The sequence below is a fragment of the Cynoglossus semilaevis genome, chromosome 8 (genome assembly GCF_000523025.1).
Source record: "Cynoglossus semilaevis isolate Cse_v1.0 chromosome 8, Cse_v1.0, whole genome shotgun sequence".
Lineage (NCBI taxonomy): Eukaryota > Metazoa > Chordata > Actinopteri > Pleuronectiformes > Cynoglossidae > Cynoglossus > Cynoglossus semilaevis.
Genome location: NC_024314.1, coordinates 10,363,352 through 10,380,841, shown reverse-complemented (window position 1 = coordinate 10,380,841; position 17,490 = coordinate 10,363,352). Strand labels below are relative to the sequence as shown.

Below are 17,490 nucleotides of genomic sequence, written 5' to 3'. Positions count from 1 at the left end.
TTGATATAAAAAAATTATATATATATATATATATATATATATATATATATATATATATATATATATATGCGCCATTGCATTAGGGTTGTAGACAGCCGTTTCAACAAAAAAGTTTTCCTGAGTGCAAGGAGATTTAGCCCGCATGCATTATTTGAAATAGTTGGTCCACAATTAAAAATTGATGTGATACAATATTCTCAAGTTTCAGAAAAAAGGGCCTTTTTTTTCCAATCACACAGTATAGGGCCGCACAGAAAGAATGCATAACTCACATTATTACCGTTTTATGTATTATCTGATTCGGAACAATGTTTTAATTTGAAAGATTACCGTATTCTCCCCGCTGCATTTGTCTAGCTTGCCTCGCTCACATGTCTTAGCTACATCCGCTACCTTCTTAAAAGGTCTGCTCCGGCTAACACGTAATACATTAGCACTAAATTGAAACACCCAAGTGAGCAAAATGAACAAAAAACAAACGTCTTTGGAAGAAGAAGTCTTCAAAGAAAAAGAAAGCTGCATTTAACAGACAATTCCAGGAGTCCGCCTTGAAATTTATTGCAACAGGTTGTCCCAACGCACAAAGCCCGCGCTTTAGCGCCTTGAAATTTATTGCAACAGGTTGTTCCAACGCACAAAGCCCGCGCTGCATAATATGCAGCGAACGGCTCTCTACTGAGGCAATGAAGCCTTCAAAACTGGAGACTCAAAGTTCTGTGTTAAAAGACAATTAAGTTGCATACACAGTAGCCTAACGTTTATTATTATATTTCAAAAAATACCAGGTCGTATCAATTTATTTAGTTGTATTTATCCTCCACATTTATCGCTGGTTTGTGAAAAAAATTCATACATTTGACCAGTCCGTGGCACAAAAAAAAATTGGGGGCCGATGGTCTAAAGTGCTGGATTAAGGCTGCAGGCCCTTCGGGGGTGTGGGTTCGAATCCCACTGCTGCTAAACTCTTTTAGAGAAGTGTTAGGCCTGGAAGGTTGCATGTTTGAAGCCACCAGGTCCCACTGTGCGACATTATTTTTGTGAGAAAAATCACATTACATTTCAAGCACTTTATACATTATAGCCACCCAAAAAGCTAATTATATACAGTGGAACCTCGAGATACAAGCACCTCGACATACGACTATTTCGAGATAAGAGCAAGCAGTCGAGCAAATGTCTGCTTTGAGATACGAGCACGCTTACAGAGGCCGACGCTAGGTGGCCGAGCACTCGGAGCAGCGCACACCGCCTCACTCGTTCACTTCAAATGTTCACATTTATAATTTAAAGCTAAAAGATGAAATGAACAAAATGCCTGATATCTATCTGATAAAATTCGAAATTTGAACAAAATGCCTGATATCTATCTGATGAAATTCGAAATTGAAAAGGAAAAAAAAAAAAAAAAGTTAAATCAGCACATCTCCATCATCTCCTCCAGTGACATCTGCAGATCCAGTGACTGTAAGGAAGAAGCACCGTTTTCCATAGCCATATTCTTGAGTATCTCTATAGAGGTCAGCAGCACCTGGGTACAAAACAGAGGAAATGAGTAAAGATTGACGCTTTAAAAAAAAAATGGGGGAAAGAACCAAAGAAAAGAAAGAAAGAAACAGAACTAGTGAGAAATACAACAAAAGAGAGAAGGAAACAAAGTTTAAAGAAAAAAAAAAGATGCTCTGTAGGGTTTACCTAGTGAGATTTGCTGTTTTATCTGCAAAGGAAGTGAGCTACTTCTTTAATGCCATTGAGGTCTAACAACATTGGAAGTTATCCTAATTTAAAGAGTCCCAAACCTCTATTGTAATGAGTTTCTTTTCCCATGGCCTAAAATCCGGGTCTGGCCATTTCTCTCCCAGGCAGAGGAACAGGGAGCAGGGAGGACAGCTGCTGCCATTAATGAACCCCAAGATTCCTGTGAGATAACATAAACACTCACATATAAAACAGTGGTACAGAATCTATCTATCTATCTATCTATCTATCTATCTATCTATCTATTTATCTATCTATTTATCTATCTATCTATCTATCTATCTGTCTGTCTATCTATCTGTCTATCTATCTATCTATCTATCTATCCATCCATCCATCCATCTATTACAATTCTAATTTCAATTTTATTATTAAAGCATGGTTATATTAGTGGGACAATGGTTACACAAAGGTTGAATTTTCATAGACTGGGGTAATTGGTTTCATAAAAGAATAAAAATGTTTTTGTTTTTTTTGTTTGTTTGTCTTTGAAAGGATGCAAATTGGTGTTGTGTGCATGTATGTGTATGTGCCAGGTGTGTATGGGTTTGTTGGTTGGAAACTGAAAGCCCGCGACCAAAAGTAACTGATTTCATTTCATAGTTCCCCCGAAGCCTCTCTAATGTTGTCTAATTATGACAAAGGTGTTTCCTTTTTGAAACTGGTTAAAATAATCATGTCGGGTGAATTTTGGACAAAACGTTTACTTTTAGAATGAATGAAATATCATATAATACAATATGATAAATTATTGTATTAGATATTATCCTGATTTGCACTCGTAAAACTTGGGAATGGCTAGACCTAGGTTTGGTTTCTGTTTTTGATATTTGTCAAAATTTCAGGATCGAACATCGAAAATTGCTTTTTGACCTTGTTAATGGACAAAAGAATGAGAGCAAATGCTTTCAATTTACAATTTAGGCTAGTATTAAGAATATAATAAGGGATGTCCGATATTAGCTTTTTGCTAATATTCGATATGCCAATATTGCCCAAACACATTTCTGATTCCGATATCAACTGATACCGATACATGCAGCTGTTTTTCCCCAGAACTACTTTTAGGTCACATCCCATTATATCTTCTGTCGTGGAATTAACACATTACCTACTTTATTGTGATGCCCCACTAGAGGCATTAAAAAATTTAGCATTGTCTGTAAAAACAAAACAAAAATGAAAGTGATTCCAGCATATCTGGCAAGACCCAGGCACTGGAATTCCTACTGATATTAAACAATTGCTAATAATTGGTCAGCCCATAATATAGGCACTGGAATTCCTACTGATATTAAATAATTGCTAATAATTGTTCAGCCCATAATATCGGTTGGCCAATAATACCGGTTGTCCGATAATATTGGCTAATATTATTGGACATCTCTAAATATAATGTAGCAGAAGACAAACATTCCCTTGTCGTGTACGTACCTTGTATGAAGTCCTTTAACAAGTAAAGAGGCTGAGGCTGTAGCTTCAGAATCTCTTGGGGTTGTTTCATTTGATCAAATCTGGAGAAGCTCCAAAAGGCTTTGACTTCCCCCTGCCGATGACCGTAGACGACATAACCCGACACTCCAATTTCCAAACCACACCCAAGTTTGTCCAGAATGCATTGGGTCAGTTTGGCTTGAGTCTGATCGACTACGTTTGAAGGATTTGGCAGGTAGACCATGGTAAGACCCGATTCATAATCTAGAGCTGTTCCAGTGAGGTCTGGGCTGAGAAAAAAAAAAAATATTATTCACATTTTTATGGAGGTAAATGAACATTCTGTGAGGTCTTAGAACTTAGAACACAGCTATTGTTATCACTATAAAAGTGACTGGGTTTTTTTTGGACACTCCGTGGACAAAACCGACCCGCTAAGGCAGGGATGTCAAACTCATTAACACTTAATGTTCAGGATATTTTTGTACAATTACATGTCATTAAATATAAATAGATAATAATATCTAATATACCTATACTTTGCATGAAAACAAAGGTAAAAACAGTGACTTATTGTTATTTATACTTAATTGTGTTACGATTGTACTTGTCCGGCCTACGTGACATCTATGAACCCAAATGAGTTTGACATCCCTGCTCTAGATGAACCGATGTTGGCAAGTATCAGTGCTTTTATTGTCTCTCTTTGTGTCCCTGTGACTGTTGAAGGTTGTACTGTATCTGAAACCAATAGGTTCTAATGACAGAAAATATTGGTTACAACTAAAAAATAGTGTGGTTTTATGGCCACTCCATACGATTTTTACATTAACAGCAGGCACAAATCCATTGTTTAGATGTTACCTGTAGACTAATCGGAATCCAGCTTCGTTTTCCACCGCCTGCTCAAGCACCTTCACACCTCTGTAGTACACCGAAATCTTGAAGTGAGTTGCTGAGAAATCACAAAGTCAACATCTGAGGTAATCTGTACAACACATTCAGTTTTCAATAATAATAAGAAAGGAAATACACAACAATATCCATCACATTTTAAAACCGAATTTACTCACTTTACCTAACACCTAGTGTGAAAAACGGGCCTGTTAAGTTGAATGCAACGCTGATATACTCGCAAGAATTTAAGAAAGACACGCAAAGATCTTCTTCAAACATCTTCTTCAACTCTTTGAAGTTTGAGTTGAGTTTGAATTTTCTGCTGTCCATCAGAGGATCTCTTTGCAGTAGCGGCGGGCGGATCGATCCAAATATGGATAGTATCGATACCAAGTTGGTATCGGATCGGTACCAGCCTGGAGAGATAGATTCTTTAAGTTTCACTCTTGTTTGCAATGCTGCGGTTTCGGCAAGAGGTAATTTTGTCCTGGGATTAACCATCCATCCATCCATCCATCCATTTTCATCCGCTTATCCGTTACCAGGTCGCAGGGGCAGCAGTAAATGAATTGCAAAATGCAAAAAAAAGGACAAGAGAGTCCACTGGAAGGTACCAACCGCCCTAACCGGGATTCGAACTTGCCCAGGAGGTGAACCCTGGGGTTCCACACCATTGACAGAGACATTGCCTCTGGGCCAAGGCGCCACCCTGGGATTAACTATTTAATAATAAAAAAGGAAACATTACAAAAAAAAAACACTTAGGGTCATGAAAATTAATTGAGATTTAGCAATTCCATGATGCATCTACCTTATTTATTGAAAAGTATCGGATCGGTATACTGTCCCGTATTTAGTTGGTATCGGTTCGATACCAAAATATGCAGTACCCCATACCACTATCTTGCAGTACATTAATGTGCTGGGGCGCAGTGGTTAGGAATCACTTCTCTACAGCAATGTGATTGACTGGTGACATGTCTAGAAATACCCCGTAAAAACTGTTTAGGTTATAAGAATTATTAAGTGTTGTGTAATAACTTTCATAATAAGTGCAGAGGTGGAAAAAGTACTTAAAAAGGTAATTGAGTTAGGATCTTTACTTTGCTTAAATTCTACTCAGGGAAAAGTAAAAGTACCCATCTAAAAATGTACTAGAATAAAAGTGAAAAAAAAATACGTAATTTAAAATGAACTTTGATTAAAAGCTAGTTAGTTAGTAAGTTAGTTGCTTGAATTTAATTAAATGAATTACAAAATGCAAAAAAAAGGACAAGATCCATTTTCACATTGCATGATAAAGTTATTGCCTCGCTTGCGTTTGAGCTGTCTGATATATTTCCAAGGATTTCCTTCTCTTTCTGAGTCATCTGCTCAGGGGAGCTCTCTGTTTGGCAATCCTTAGCCTCCAGTTTTTTTTTTGGTCCGGCATCAAGGTCGTTGGCATTAAAGTTGTATATGGATGTTGTTGGATGTTATATGGATATGTTTTACATGGAAAGTGTTCAGATAGAAGAGTCAGTGTTTTCTGTTCTGTTAAAAGCTTAGCTATTAATCGGTAGTTAAGTCACTGGTTCCCAAACTTTCTCTGCTGGGACCCCCTTTGGCTCTTGAGAAAATTTTCACGCTCCCCCCATCAAAACAAATTCTGTTTACCTCTGCTACGGACAAGCACAAAGTGAAGGGAGTTAGCCCCGGAGCTAATGTTAGCTTCGGATCTGGAACAGTCTCCCCTGTGCAGTCCAACTACAGTCGGGACGCCGAAGCAGGAAAGAGCTAACGTGTAAGCAGCTGTGTTACAGGCACTGTTCGGAAAAAAAGCATTTATTTAATTTAAAGTGAAAAAAATCCCATCCCATATCCTCATTACAACGTGGACACCTGCGGCTTATAGAGAAGTGCGGCCTATATATGTACAATTATTTTTTTTCTTTTTAAATTTAGTGGGTGTGGCTTATATACAGGTGTCCTCAATAGTCCGATATGAATTCCTCTGCTATTGTGTGGGGGACGTTTTGCTCTGTTCCACTCAGTAAGCAACTTTATATCAGGCAAGTTGAGCATTTGCCTGCATGGATGCAGCTTTAGCAAAAAAAAAACACTGTTGAACACAGCGGTCTTTGTGCTCTGAATGGTTTGTCTCCAAGTGGCGTCTTAGCTTGTTCAGTTTCAAGCTGTGGCAATGGACCACTTTTAGACAAGCAACACACTGCCGTCTCCCCTCATTACCCAACTACTACACAGGTAAAGCCAAATGCTATATATGTGTCGTCATATTTTCTAGTCTTTGACCTGAAAAGAGTTTTTGGTGATTCGTCACTTCATCGTGTGCTTTATGGAGGTTCCATTAAAAACGTGTTTATTTAATGCTAGCATCGCCAACTTTGGTCAGTTGGTCAGTGGGCAGGAGTGAGATCTTGTGTGTGGTGACAGGTGGAGGGTGCGCTGCATTGCGCGGTGAGGCACTGCTATTGCAGCAGACCGAACGGATGATGGAAAAAAAAACAAGAACAAAAATGAAAAGTAATTATTATCAGATAATTGTCTGTGTAGGTTCTCAGTCATCCAGGTCATTTAATTATCAGATTAATTATCAGATATATCAGGATAGATTTCATGTTTGGTGTTTAAATCTGAGGTTTTTGTGACACTGGTCATCACTGTAGGCAGTGCAGCTTTAAATGACAATTTAGGACCACATCTATGTCACATATTGGCGTAAAACAACAGAGAACTCACTAAAACGATCGCCGTTGTTGGTTTGGTTCATGATTTGTAGAAACTGCTCTGCCAGCTGCTCATCACAGGCCCCTCCTTCAGCTCCCTTCAGCGGGTATTCTAGTTGCTCAGGAAATGCATTTACATCGGCTGCACCCTCAAGTGTGGCTAGATACTGCTGTTGCCCCAGCAACGCATCTCCACCAATCACGGGCTGACAGTGCAGCTGCTTTTGCTCGGGAACAGTCTGAAAGGCTGTATTTGTGGGGTCTGTAAGCAAAAGTTTTAGAAAAAGAAAGAGATACAATTTGCAGGTAAGCAACTGGCTCTTCTTTTTTTTTTTTTTTTTTCCATCTAAACACTGCACCATTGGAGCTGTGTCTACCTGCTTCAGGGCTGAGGCTCAGTCCCTGCAGACTCTGCTGCAGAATATCCTGGCTTGAATCTGCGGGAAACGAGACACACGGAAACACACATGGTATGTGTACCTCAACAGTCACAGTCACAGTTCAAGGATCGGTTTACAAGTAAGGTGAAAAAGTATGATGCATCGTCAACGAAGAAAATCTGTGTACTAAAAAACTGAATTTTTTCATTTCCCCATTGTGGGACAAATAAGTGTCTTAAATTACACATCGAATTACTAGTGTGTACGGGGTAGAGAGACAATACAGACACATCAAAATGTGTACCAACACCCTGAGAAAGTTAGTTTGACACAGTATGTTATTTTTAAACTTCCTGATTAGAATCCCACTTAAATATCTCCCAAATTAGTGTATTACTCCAGGTCATATTTTTTATATACTATATTTGATCCGGACTATAAGTCGCACCAGCCAAAGGATGAAAAAAAAGTTACAACTTACAGAAGTAGCAGATACTGGTGCACGAGCCTAGAGGGCCCTCTAGTGGCTGTGAGTGTGAAAATAACAAACGTGAAATGATCTATTTTGATATATATAAGTTGCACATGAATATAAGTCGCAAACTTAGCCCAAGGATGGAAAAAGTGCAACTTATAGTATGGAAAATACGGTATGTAAAATACAGAAAATAATGAATGAACTATCTCTGTGTTTTCTTAAAATTTAAATGTGGTACTGTTTATTTTTTATCAATAAATAATGAATCCTTGCTGCTGACAAATCCAAATATTAGACTATGTTAGAATTACTAAAATTATTGACGCATGAGTGGATGAATAGATGGAAAATCAAAAATGTAAAATTAAAAATGATTGAACGTGTTGACAGTTAAGCGCGGGGTGCATACATATGCGTAAATATTGCATTTAGTATGAATCATGAATGCAAGGATAGAAAAATAATTTTGAGGATTTACGTAATTATTTGTAATAATTCCACTAAAAGTTTAAAATGTGAAATATAAAATTTCAATATAAAAATCATTCTTTCCTAAACCAAAATATTTTCTTTGCTTGGGCTGAATGTATTATTATTGACATTATTATATATAAAAAAGTTCTAGATATTTATCTTAAAACTATATTGATTATTATTGTATTAGTTATTTTCCTTAATCATTCATAATAGTGATTGGTAGTGTCTATTTATTATTTCAACACTTACTTTAATTCCAGTAATGCAAATCTTTACTAATAACAAAATCCCAAAACAGCAGATTCCAGTCATTGTTTTGGTAGAGCAAGACCGGCTCCTCACCTCTTGATGCAGACTCATCTGGCCATCTATATACTTTATGTGGGTGCGCTGTTTCGTTCTTGTTGTCCTCAACCATTTTAAAGCCTTTGGCACGAAGAGCGCTGCGGAAGTTCCTCTTCCAGACAGAAGGGTCTCCCTGAGCGCGGCCATTGCCACTCACTTCTGCCCAGGCCTACAGAGCAAGTGGATTAAACGGTCAATCAAGTCAGGTCAGTATTTTCTTTCTCAATGGACTTATGGGATTTATAATAAAATTAAATCAATTACCTGTGCCCCACAGCCCATCATTGTTTTTTTTTGACAGCAATTGAGCCACCATACATTTTCGGCCAAAGATTTTCCCCCTTTTGCTATTGCGCTTGATCCGTGTTATGAAGCTCATTACTTGGATGCGGTAATAAAGCAGCACGCACGAGAAATGATCCAGCAATTGACTTAAATGCGCTTAGTGTTTTTTTTTATGAAAGAACATATTTAATTTAACAATCTTTCAGCAGGTCAGTAGGCCTGTACATTATCATTTAACGGACACATAAGTGGGGTTAAGTGTGCTAATGTGCTAAATAAATATTTTCACAATTTTGTATTACATCATTCATATTAATTTATGCAATAGCCTTGATTTTGTTGAGGTTTAAGTACACAGTCATAGACAACAAAAACTCGCCTTTCCCAGTACTGGAAATACATGTGAATATCATATTAAGATCCGAAAATGTGTAAAAGAAAACAAGTTCAGGTTGTAATGTTGTTGCTCATGAAATTAAATATTGCTTTGTTAATAATTAAAACAAGTATTAATGAGTGGTGTTTGTTGTCATATGTGCATGACAAGTACAACCAGAAGGCGTAGAAAATGATAAAAGCATGTTAGCATTTTAGCCTTTATGCATGACTTTTACATGTCATTTATCTTAGTTCACACAAACGCTCCATCTATTTGTTTCTGACCCGCCCCATCCCTGTCAAATTTTAGGACAATTGTGGCCCACGAGTCAAAAAGTTGATGTCAATGTGATTTGTTCTGATTTGATCTCGTTTCCATTGGTACCTCTCTATTTTTTTCCTTTTGATTCATTTACCAAAATGTCCATTATATTTCATTATGGTCTTTGTAATAAAAACTGACTTTTCAGTTTTTGTTTCGTTTTTTTGAAATGCATAAAGAGGAAGAATATTTTTTGTCATATTCTCCGTCAACAAAATAAGTTTACCTTAAAGATAAGAAAGTCTGTGTCGGAGGAGTCTTGTCGTAGAGCATGCTTCCACGGAATGCAAAATTCTTTCTTTTCTACGTTTGTCCACTGGACACCGGGATATTTTCCGCTGTTTATTTGTGTCATCAGCCATGGTACAAGCAGCTGTTTGGACGGTGACATTTCTGCAAAAAAAAAAAAAAAAAGTTTTACTTATATTTTATGTACAACAGTTATTTTGAGCTGCTTTTTAATATCACTCCATAAATTTTAACTTTTGTAGATATTGTGCATTTTTTGTACCTAGTAATTTGCGGCAGCTGGACCATAGAGGGCGCTTCGGCACCACTTCACCTAGTATTTTTAGTTTTTTTTTTTTTAATAAACTATAATCACTTATTTTGAGTATGAGTGTGTTTTAAATGAATGATAACATGTGATATGTGAAAATATAAATCATATTTTGGGCTCATTTCGGCTCATTTGAAGCCTCTGGGTAGCTAGAACCAGCGCCTCGACCAGGCGTGGGTAAACTGTTTGTCACAGTGAATTGAACGCAGATAGATGGAGCGTCCGTGTGAACTAAGATAATATGATGATAGAAGTCATGCATAAAGGCTAAAATGCTAAAATGCTTTTTATCATTTTCTACGCCATCTACCGAGGAAACGTGGGTATTGCAGGAAAAAGGGCATAGGTATAATGATAATATAAATAAATGATATCATTTAGAAAGGTTTGGCGACTGGATTAAAAAGCTGAACGGGCCACATGGCCCTTGGGGCCTTAGTTTGCCCATGCCTGGCCTAGTCAGTGCGGCAACGCAGCCGGTCAACAGACTCAGGGACAGTTTATACAGAAGGGCATAAACTCTGAATAATGAACAAATACACTTCCTCGAAGTGGCAAGAAGAAAAAGCCATGTACAACACACTTCCACATGCAAATGATATGACTGCTCCGAACCCTGTGTGTAATACACAATGTGTACTTATTTATATAGCTGCTCTTCTGATACCTGCAGTTTATATTGTTATTCTGTATATCTGTGTATATGTACATATACATAAATGCATGTATTTATTTCTGAGTGTCTTCTCTGATACCTCAGTTCTAATCTAATTGAAGTCTTTTCACCCTTTTCTTTGCAGTTATCCTATGCGACGATACATCTTTCTACTGTTTAACATCGATTATAACGATAATTAAAGTCCATTGTATTGTCATGCTACAAAGATAACAAAGACACTGAAAACAAATGAATAAAAACAGAGTACACTTACAAGCTTGCAGTTGGACCGCTGGTGTCGATAAGTCGATATGTCGTGTTTCTGACGGTAAAGGCAGCAGCGAACTCTCTTTTCTCCCTTATTCTGTGACAATGTGTGTGACCATGCCTGTGCCTTTATGGGAAAGTCCTGTCCCTGGTAGTTAAGTTTCGTTTTCCACAACTTATGATCTGTTTTCGTTTCGTCAGTGGGTGTGGCCAAAACAAACGCAAACGAGACGTCTTTACTGCCGGGTAGTAACAACAGGCATATACCGTATATGTGACCGCTGGTATAAACTTGAGATTATTGGAATTAAATTCAATCTTTATCTCAATACGACAGAGCATGCATTGAGGAAAAAATAAAATTAAAGTCGTTTAAAGTCGCAAATTTACGAGAATGAAGTTGAAACGTCACCAGCATAAAGCCATACATTTAGTGGTACAGTTCTACGATGCATTTTGTATGAATTTAAGATTGGTCAAATTAAAAATACTTTATCTCACTGTTAGTATTCTTCATTACGAGACAGGAAAAAAAAATAAAGTCGAAACGTCACAACATTTAGTCGTACATTTACGAGTTCAAACAAGTTCTTACATTGACGATGAAATATTTTGAAGGTCAACCAAATGTCCGACAGAAAGTTTCGACCTTTTGTAATTTTATAATAATTTTTAAAATTACAGTAATACTCAGACGTACCTTATATGGTTCATTGCACTTTTTACTTTAGTATAGTATAGGTATAGCCTAAAATAATAAAGTGGAAAAAAGTAATAAACAGTAATAAAGTGTGACACAATCACGGGAGTCTTTCGGATGTTGTAAGTAACACTTTTGGAACCATGCAACTGGAGAAGGTAAAACGAATGAGTAATTTACAGAAAAATGTAAATGTCGTCACACAAATGTGTTCTTTGCAGATTTTATTTGTTTCTCAAATACAGGAGCATTTATGTACAGAAGAACAAAGACTTTCATCAAGAACTGTACAGTATTTACACACTTGTTTTCCTTTTTTTTTTGTGGAAAATTAGATCATTTTTTTTAAAGTAAGTCAGTATGCACAAACATAAAAAAAGAAAAGAAAAATGAAATGAATGTTTCTGCTTAAAATATTACTCATTTATACTCCAGCTTCCCTCATGAGAAACGTATAGTTAGGTGTGTGTGTGTGTTGCACCTGCATGGATGATGATTGAACTGAAGAACAACAATGTTAGTTTCAAATCTTATTATTATTCCCTTTTTTTTTCTCTTTACTTACTTTTTAGTATTTGATGCCCTCTGTATTAGATACAATATCCCTGTGTTTTCCTGTGTCTTCTTTTCTATATAGATCAGGACCATGTAGATATTGTGGGTTGTAGCGATGGAACACTAAACGTCTGAACAATTAAGAGGTTGTTAAAATATCAAGGCAGCAACCCGAGCTTTCGAGAGTTTAGTTAAACCCCCACCCCCCCTTATATAAATAATAAAAATGTGTTAATATATTATAACACGGTTCACCAATGCCGCTCACAAAGCACGGGATAAGATGGAGAGTTCACTTACACAACTGGATCTCGTGATTAATCCGCGTTTGTGCAGCTTACGTCTCCACTCTGCGCACAGGCTGGGAAGCATTCTCGCCTTTGTTCGCTCGTTTTTAAAAGCCAACAGCTGATGTTAGTCTTTTCAAAAAAATAATTTATGTAAAAACAAAGCAGTCTTGTTTTTCTTCGCTGAAACTGTTTTTTTTTGTTTGTTTTTTTTTTATGACACAGTTAACATGATACATCAGCAGTTCCTCATCCGCTTTTGAACTTGGTAATATGGCTCCTTCTCTTTTTTTTTTCCGGAAAACTTGCATCACATAGTTAATCCGTTTTCCGGGTTCCCAGTAACAACGAGAAAAAAATACCAGCTAATGTCGGAGGTCACGTAGACATCCTTTGTTCATCAAGGGCCAAAAAAAAAAACCGTATTAGACATAGTAGGGTCTTGGGACTATACAATGGGATTCATTTCTTTTTCTTTCATTTCTTCTTTTGCTTCTCTCTCTGAAGTCTTTTTCTTGACGTGGCTCACGCTTTGGTGCTGAGAGTGAGCAGCTCAATGAAGGAGTTAAAGAGACTGTCCAGCCAACTCTGGTTGGCCATGCACTGCTGCACCACTTCCTCTTGGCCGGGGTCTTCAGCTGCCTGCTCAATGGAGTTAGTCTGGAATACATAAACAAACAATGGTGAGCCTGAGAATTGGTGGTTTCGACACAGTTGAATATTTTGTCGTATATTTGTAAAAACACTTTACTGGTCTTGCTGTATGGATCTGCTTTCAATTTGTACACTACACTTTTATGATTTTTAATTTTGTCTTTTCACTATTTATACATTGTTGACATACTGTTTTTATAAAACGTGAAACACGTCAAAGGGAGTTCACTTTTCACGTTTTTCTTGCATGTTTGCTTACCTCTTTCTTGCACTGTAAGAAGGTGTGGTATTTATAGTGGTGGAGGGAGTGGTAGAGACTGTAGATCCGATAAGACTCCGCTGATAGCTTAAGGTCCTAAAACGAAAAATAATTTATATTGAATGCACAAAATTATTTTCAGTAATTGTATATGAAAGAAATGTATAAGAAATGTTTTCAGTTCTCTGGATACAGACTATGGCTGGAAAAAAAAAAAAGGCACTTAAGAGAAACAGACATACGGTAGCTCCTCTGATTTATCAAGGGCTAACAATGAAGGCTAACTAGCTCCATTTAGAAACATCATAAACATGTTGCTGGTAATATTCTAGGCCAAAACACCAGTTACTAAGATGTTTACATAGAATGTGATGTCAATGTTAGTAGGTTAGTTAGTTAGTTAGTTAGTTGAAGCAACAAACATGGTCTTGAGAGAGCATGGTTCTAAGGCAGTACTTCTCAAATTGTAGGGCAGGGCAAGTGTACCACTGCTGTAATGCTCGAATGATAACAAGCTTCCAGTCACTAGGTGGCAGCAACGCATACATTGGTTTGTATAGATAAAAAAAATTCAATAGTATTTAGCTTGGCATGAAAACATTTCTGTCCCCAAGGGGTGGCATGACAGTAAATAACCGAGAACCACAGTTCTAAGGTGAAGCAGATGTCTCGGGATGTTGCGTTGGATTGTTGGCATGCAGAGCGCCAACATCTTCCTGTTAAACATAATTTCATGTCGAAATGCACTTAAAAGTCGAGAAGCTTTAGAAACGTAGCACAACCGCTTCATTCTCCTGCTTACACACTTTCCTCCGAAGCGCCTGATGTGCTTTGCTGAGGGTGAAGTTTCCATACAGATTTCCTGCCTCTCCTGTGTTATTGTCAACTAGTACTATAGTAATGATGGAATACTGCTGAGCTAAACAAATTAAACATGAGGGTATGAAGTAGACCTGCACCAACTGCAATATTTTGGCCCATTCCGATTTTTTTGGGTAAGTGTAGTTACCGTTTTTTGTCAAATCCAATTGACGGCACATATAGAAAAGTGTTCAGTGCAACATTTTATTCACGTAACAAGTAATTATAAAATATTTGGCGACTGGGATCCTCCATGAAAATGTGTTCCTGCGCATGCTACTTCTGACTAATCAAACTTCAACAACTTCATCAAACTGCAATCTGTATCCATCTGCCAAGTGGGTAAACACAGCAAGCACAAATTGAATTATCTTCATTTGTCCACAAGCCGCAAGCTGTCCGAAAGAGAAATAGCCATTTTCCTAGCTAGCTTGACATTTCTTGGCTAACTGCAAGTACTCTCAAGCTAACAACATGTTAGCTCCAGCCTGTGAGTGTAAGCTTCCTGTCCTGTTGTTCTTGCATGCATGTGCAGAACTAGGGATATGTGAGGTGACCACCCGGTCGCTGGAGGCCAACGGTTTGACAATAAAGCCAGCGCTAACACTAGGGATGTCCGATATTAACATTTGCCGATATGTGAAATGTCGATATTGTGCAAACACTTAACTTCTGATTCCGACATCAACCAATACCAATTGAAATACTGTTGAACACCTAGTAATACATATTTATTTATCTATACAAACCACTGTAAGAGTTGCTGGCTCCAAACACTGCATACAATCCCCTGATTATCAATATAGATGAATAAAATAAGCTACAATGCTGCCATCTAGTGACTGGGGACTTTGTCATTAATAATGTTCTGTCTGTGTGTTATGAAGGAGTTAACAGTAACAGGTACAGAAGGGGGAGTGAGGAAGTGTGGTGAGCTGTGTGTGTATGAGGATGAGAAAATATGGAGTGTGTGAGATGAGGAAAAGTTGTTTTTGGAGTAGCTGGGTTGCCAGAAATAAAGGAGTTTAGGACGAGTTACTGCAATTGTGTTTTAATAAAAGTTCTTCAGAGCACTGAGGCATCTGACTGGTCTAATGCTGGGGCATTAAACTAATTTTAGAGCACACATCATTTTGTGAAACCCATCATTTTGCGTTATCGGGTTTTCATTATTGTAGGAAAAACCGATAACGATTCTTACAGATATTAGACAATTATGCCAATATTGCCGGATAATATCGGTCAGCCTATAACATTCTTACCTCACACTAATCCAAACCAACTGGTCCTAGTTTACTGTATTTTTCGGACCATAAGGCGCACCACATTAAAAGGCGCACTATCAATGAACGGGAATATTTTCATACATAAGGCGTACCTGGTTATAAGGCGCATTAAGCGAAACAAAACATGCCTGGATTCCTCTCATCATTATCCGAGTCAGTCTCGTTGCTGTTGATTAGCTGTTCAGTGATGATTCGACATTTGAGTTGATGCCTTAGCCTAGGTATCCATGATCCATTGGCCGATAGTGGCGTAATTCGCCCGGCGTTGCCTCCCTGTCTTGGTGGATGTGTGTTCGCCTCGCAATTTAACTTTGAACGCCCTGTTAACACTAATATTTAGCGGTTGAAATTCTTTGGTTAATCCACCTGGAACGATGGCAAGCCCAGAATTGGTTTGCTTCACTTGGGTTTAACAATATCGGTGAGATGGGCGCGCATGGAGTCGCAGGTCATTAGAGACGGAGATTTGTGGAAAAGGGTAATGACCTGGACACAGAAGGGCGCTGTTGTTGTTGTTCGCCCCTCCAGCAGCCAGTCAGGCGGTTGTCACTATTTCTGTTCTGGATGGTCACCGTATTGTTGTTTTGACACTGTTCTGCGGAAGTGCGGATGTTGTTTTGCAGAGTCGTCCTAAATCTGAGTCGTCCTAAATCGCACCATACCGTCGACAATACAAAAACATAACGCAGAGTCTCCGGTCGTTTGGAGGCACGACGCGAAATTGGGTTACACAACCATAGTGTAACAATTGTTGTTGAGCATCTTCTAATTGTGATAATAGAGTTAAACATGATTGTTGGCTGCCAGTGTGCTTCAGTTGTGTGCCATCACGTGTGATGCGCTGTGTGGTTTGGCTTTATAAAATCGGTTCAAGCTCAGTAAGCGCAACCAAAAGTAATACATAACACTGTAGATTTTTGAAAAAATTAAAGGCTTTTAAGTGCGCCTTATAGTGCGGAAAAATACGGTAAGTGCACCCTTTGAGTCTGTAAAATGCTCAATTTTCTCTCTTGTTTTTGTCTTCCTTTTTGCGTACAAATTACCTGGTGCTGAGAGCTCATGCCGACTCTTTTAAGCAGCCTTCTCTTCTGTTCGCTGAGAATGCCATCAATCTTCCTCATTGGTGGCAGGTACAGTTCATCTGTTGGCCAGTCGACACAACAATTATTAAACCCCATTCAAGCAACATTTTAAAGTATGTAGGTGTCTGTAAAGTACGAGTAAAATTGTTTTCTCAAATAAACAGCAGAAGACATTTGTAAAATATCCTCGTTGGCCAAAAATCCTCCACCACCTCGTGGTTGTCTTGAAAAACAGCAGTCCATTACCAAGCATGAAAAGGCTTAAAACATTTTAGCCTTTGCGACTTTTACATGTGATACATCTTCTCCTGACCCAGCATCCCATCAAATCCCAGGACCCATTGTGACCCACAAGTCGTAGAGTTTGCTCACACCTGGTCTATATAAATGTTTACTGGATGGGTTAAATGCAGAGATCAAATTGTGTTTTGTCACATAGGCATAGTAAGTAATTCCCAATTCTAATTTACATTACATTTCAATGACATCACATCTCCCAAGAAGCACTGATTTTGTTACCCACCTCCCAGCTTCTTCAGGCTTCGTGAACGGAAATATCCATACAACCAGCATAGTCTTATCAAACCCCAAAACTTGATTGGTATAGTGTTAAAATGCATCAGTGACTTATCTTACATCCATAAATGTTCTTCCTTTGCTTAATGTTAATGTTTTGTGTTTTTTGTCATTGTTATTTTGTCAAAACCTCAGGTTTCAAAAAAATGTTAATCCCGTTCATTTAGACTGTGTTTTAAAATTTGGCACCTTGAGTGAGTTGAGTGAGTCAACTGTTTTCAGAATTTAAAAAAAAAAAAAGAGAGAGTTGAGTTTGCAACTGAGCTTTT

The 17,490-nt window shown here is 37.9% G+C and overlaps 2 protein-coding genes across 2 annotated transcripts in view; both read right to left on the bottom strand.

Annotated features, from left to right (window-relative positions):
- Positions 1-822: 822 nt before the first annotated feature.
- irf3 (interferon regulatory factor 3) lies at positions 823-11,106 on the bottom strand. Its single transcript, XM_008314659.2, has 10 exons — positions 10,969-11,106; positions 9,704-9,870; positions 8,490-8,661; positions 7,190-7,249; positions 6,826-7,074; positions 4,054-4,144; positions 3,190-3,479; positions 1,797-1,915; positions 1,357-1,528; positions 823-1,315 (listed from the first exon to the last, which is right to left on the bottom strand). The coding sequence occupies exons 2-9, from the start codon at positions 9,866-9,868 to the stop codon at positions 1,415-1,417; spliced, it is 1,260 nt and encodes a 419-aa protein (XP_008312881.1). The 5' UTR covers positions 9,869-9,870; positions 10,969-11,106; the 3' UTR covers positions 823-1,315; positions 1,357-1,414.
- Positions 11,107-11,870: 764 nt separating this feature from the next.
- Positions 11,871-17,490, bottom strand: part of prr12a (proline rich 12a) — a 27,827-nt gene continuing 22,207 nt past the window's right edge. Inside the window, exons 13-15 of the mRNA XM_025058096.1 lie at positions 16,514-16,704; positions 13,417-13,512; positions 11,871-13,163 (exon numbers count right to left, since the gene is read on the bottom strand). Coding sequence (XP_024913864.1) covers positions 13,029-13,163; positions 13,417-13,512; positions 16,514-16,704 — 422 coding nt within the window. The 3' untranslated portion in view covers positions 11,871-13,028. The remainder of the gene's footprint in view (positions 13,164-13,416; positions 13,513-16,513; positions 16,705-17,490) is intronic.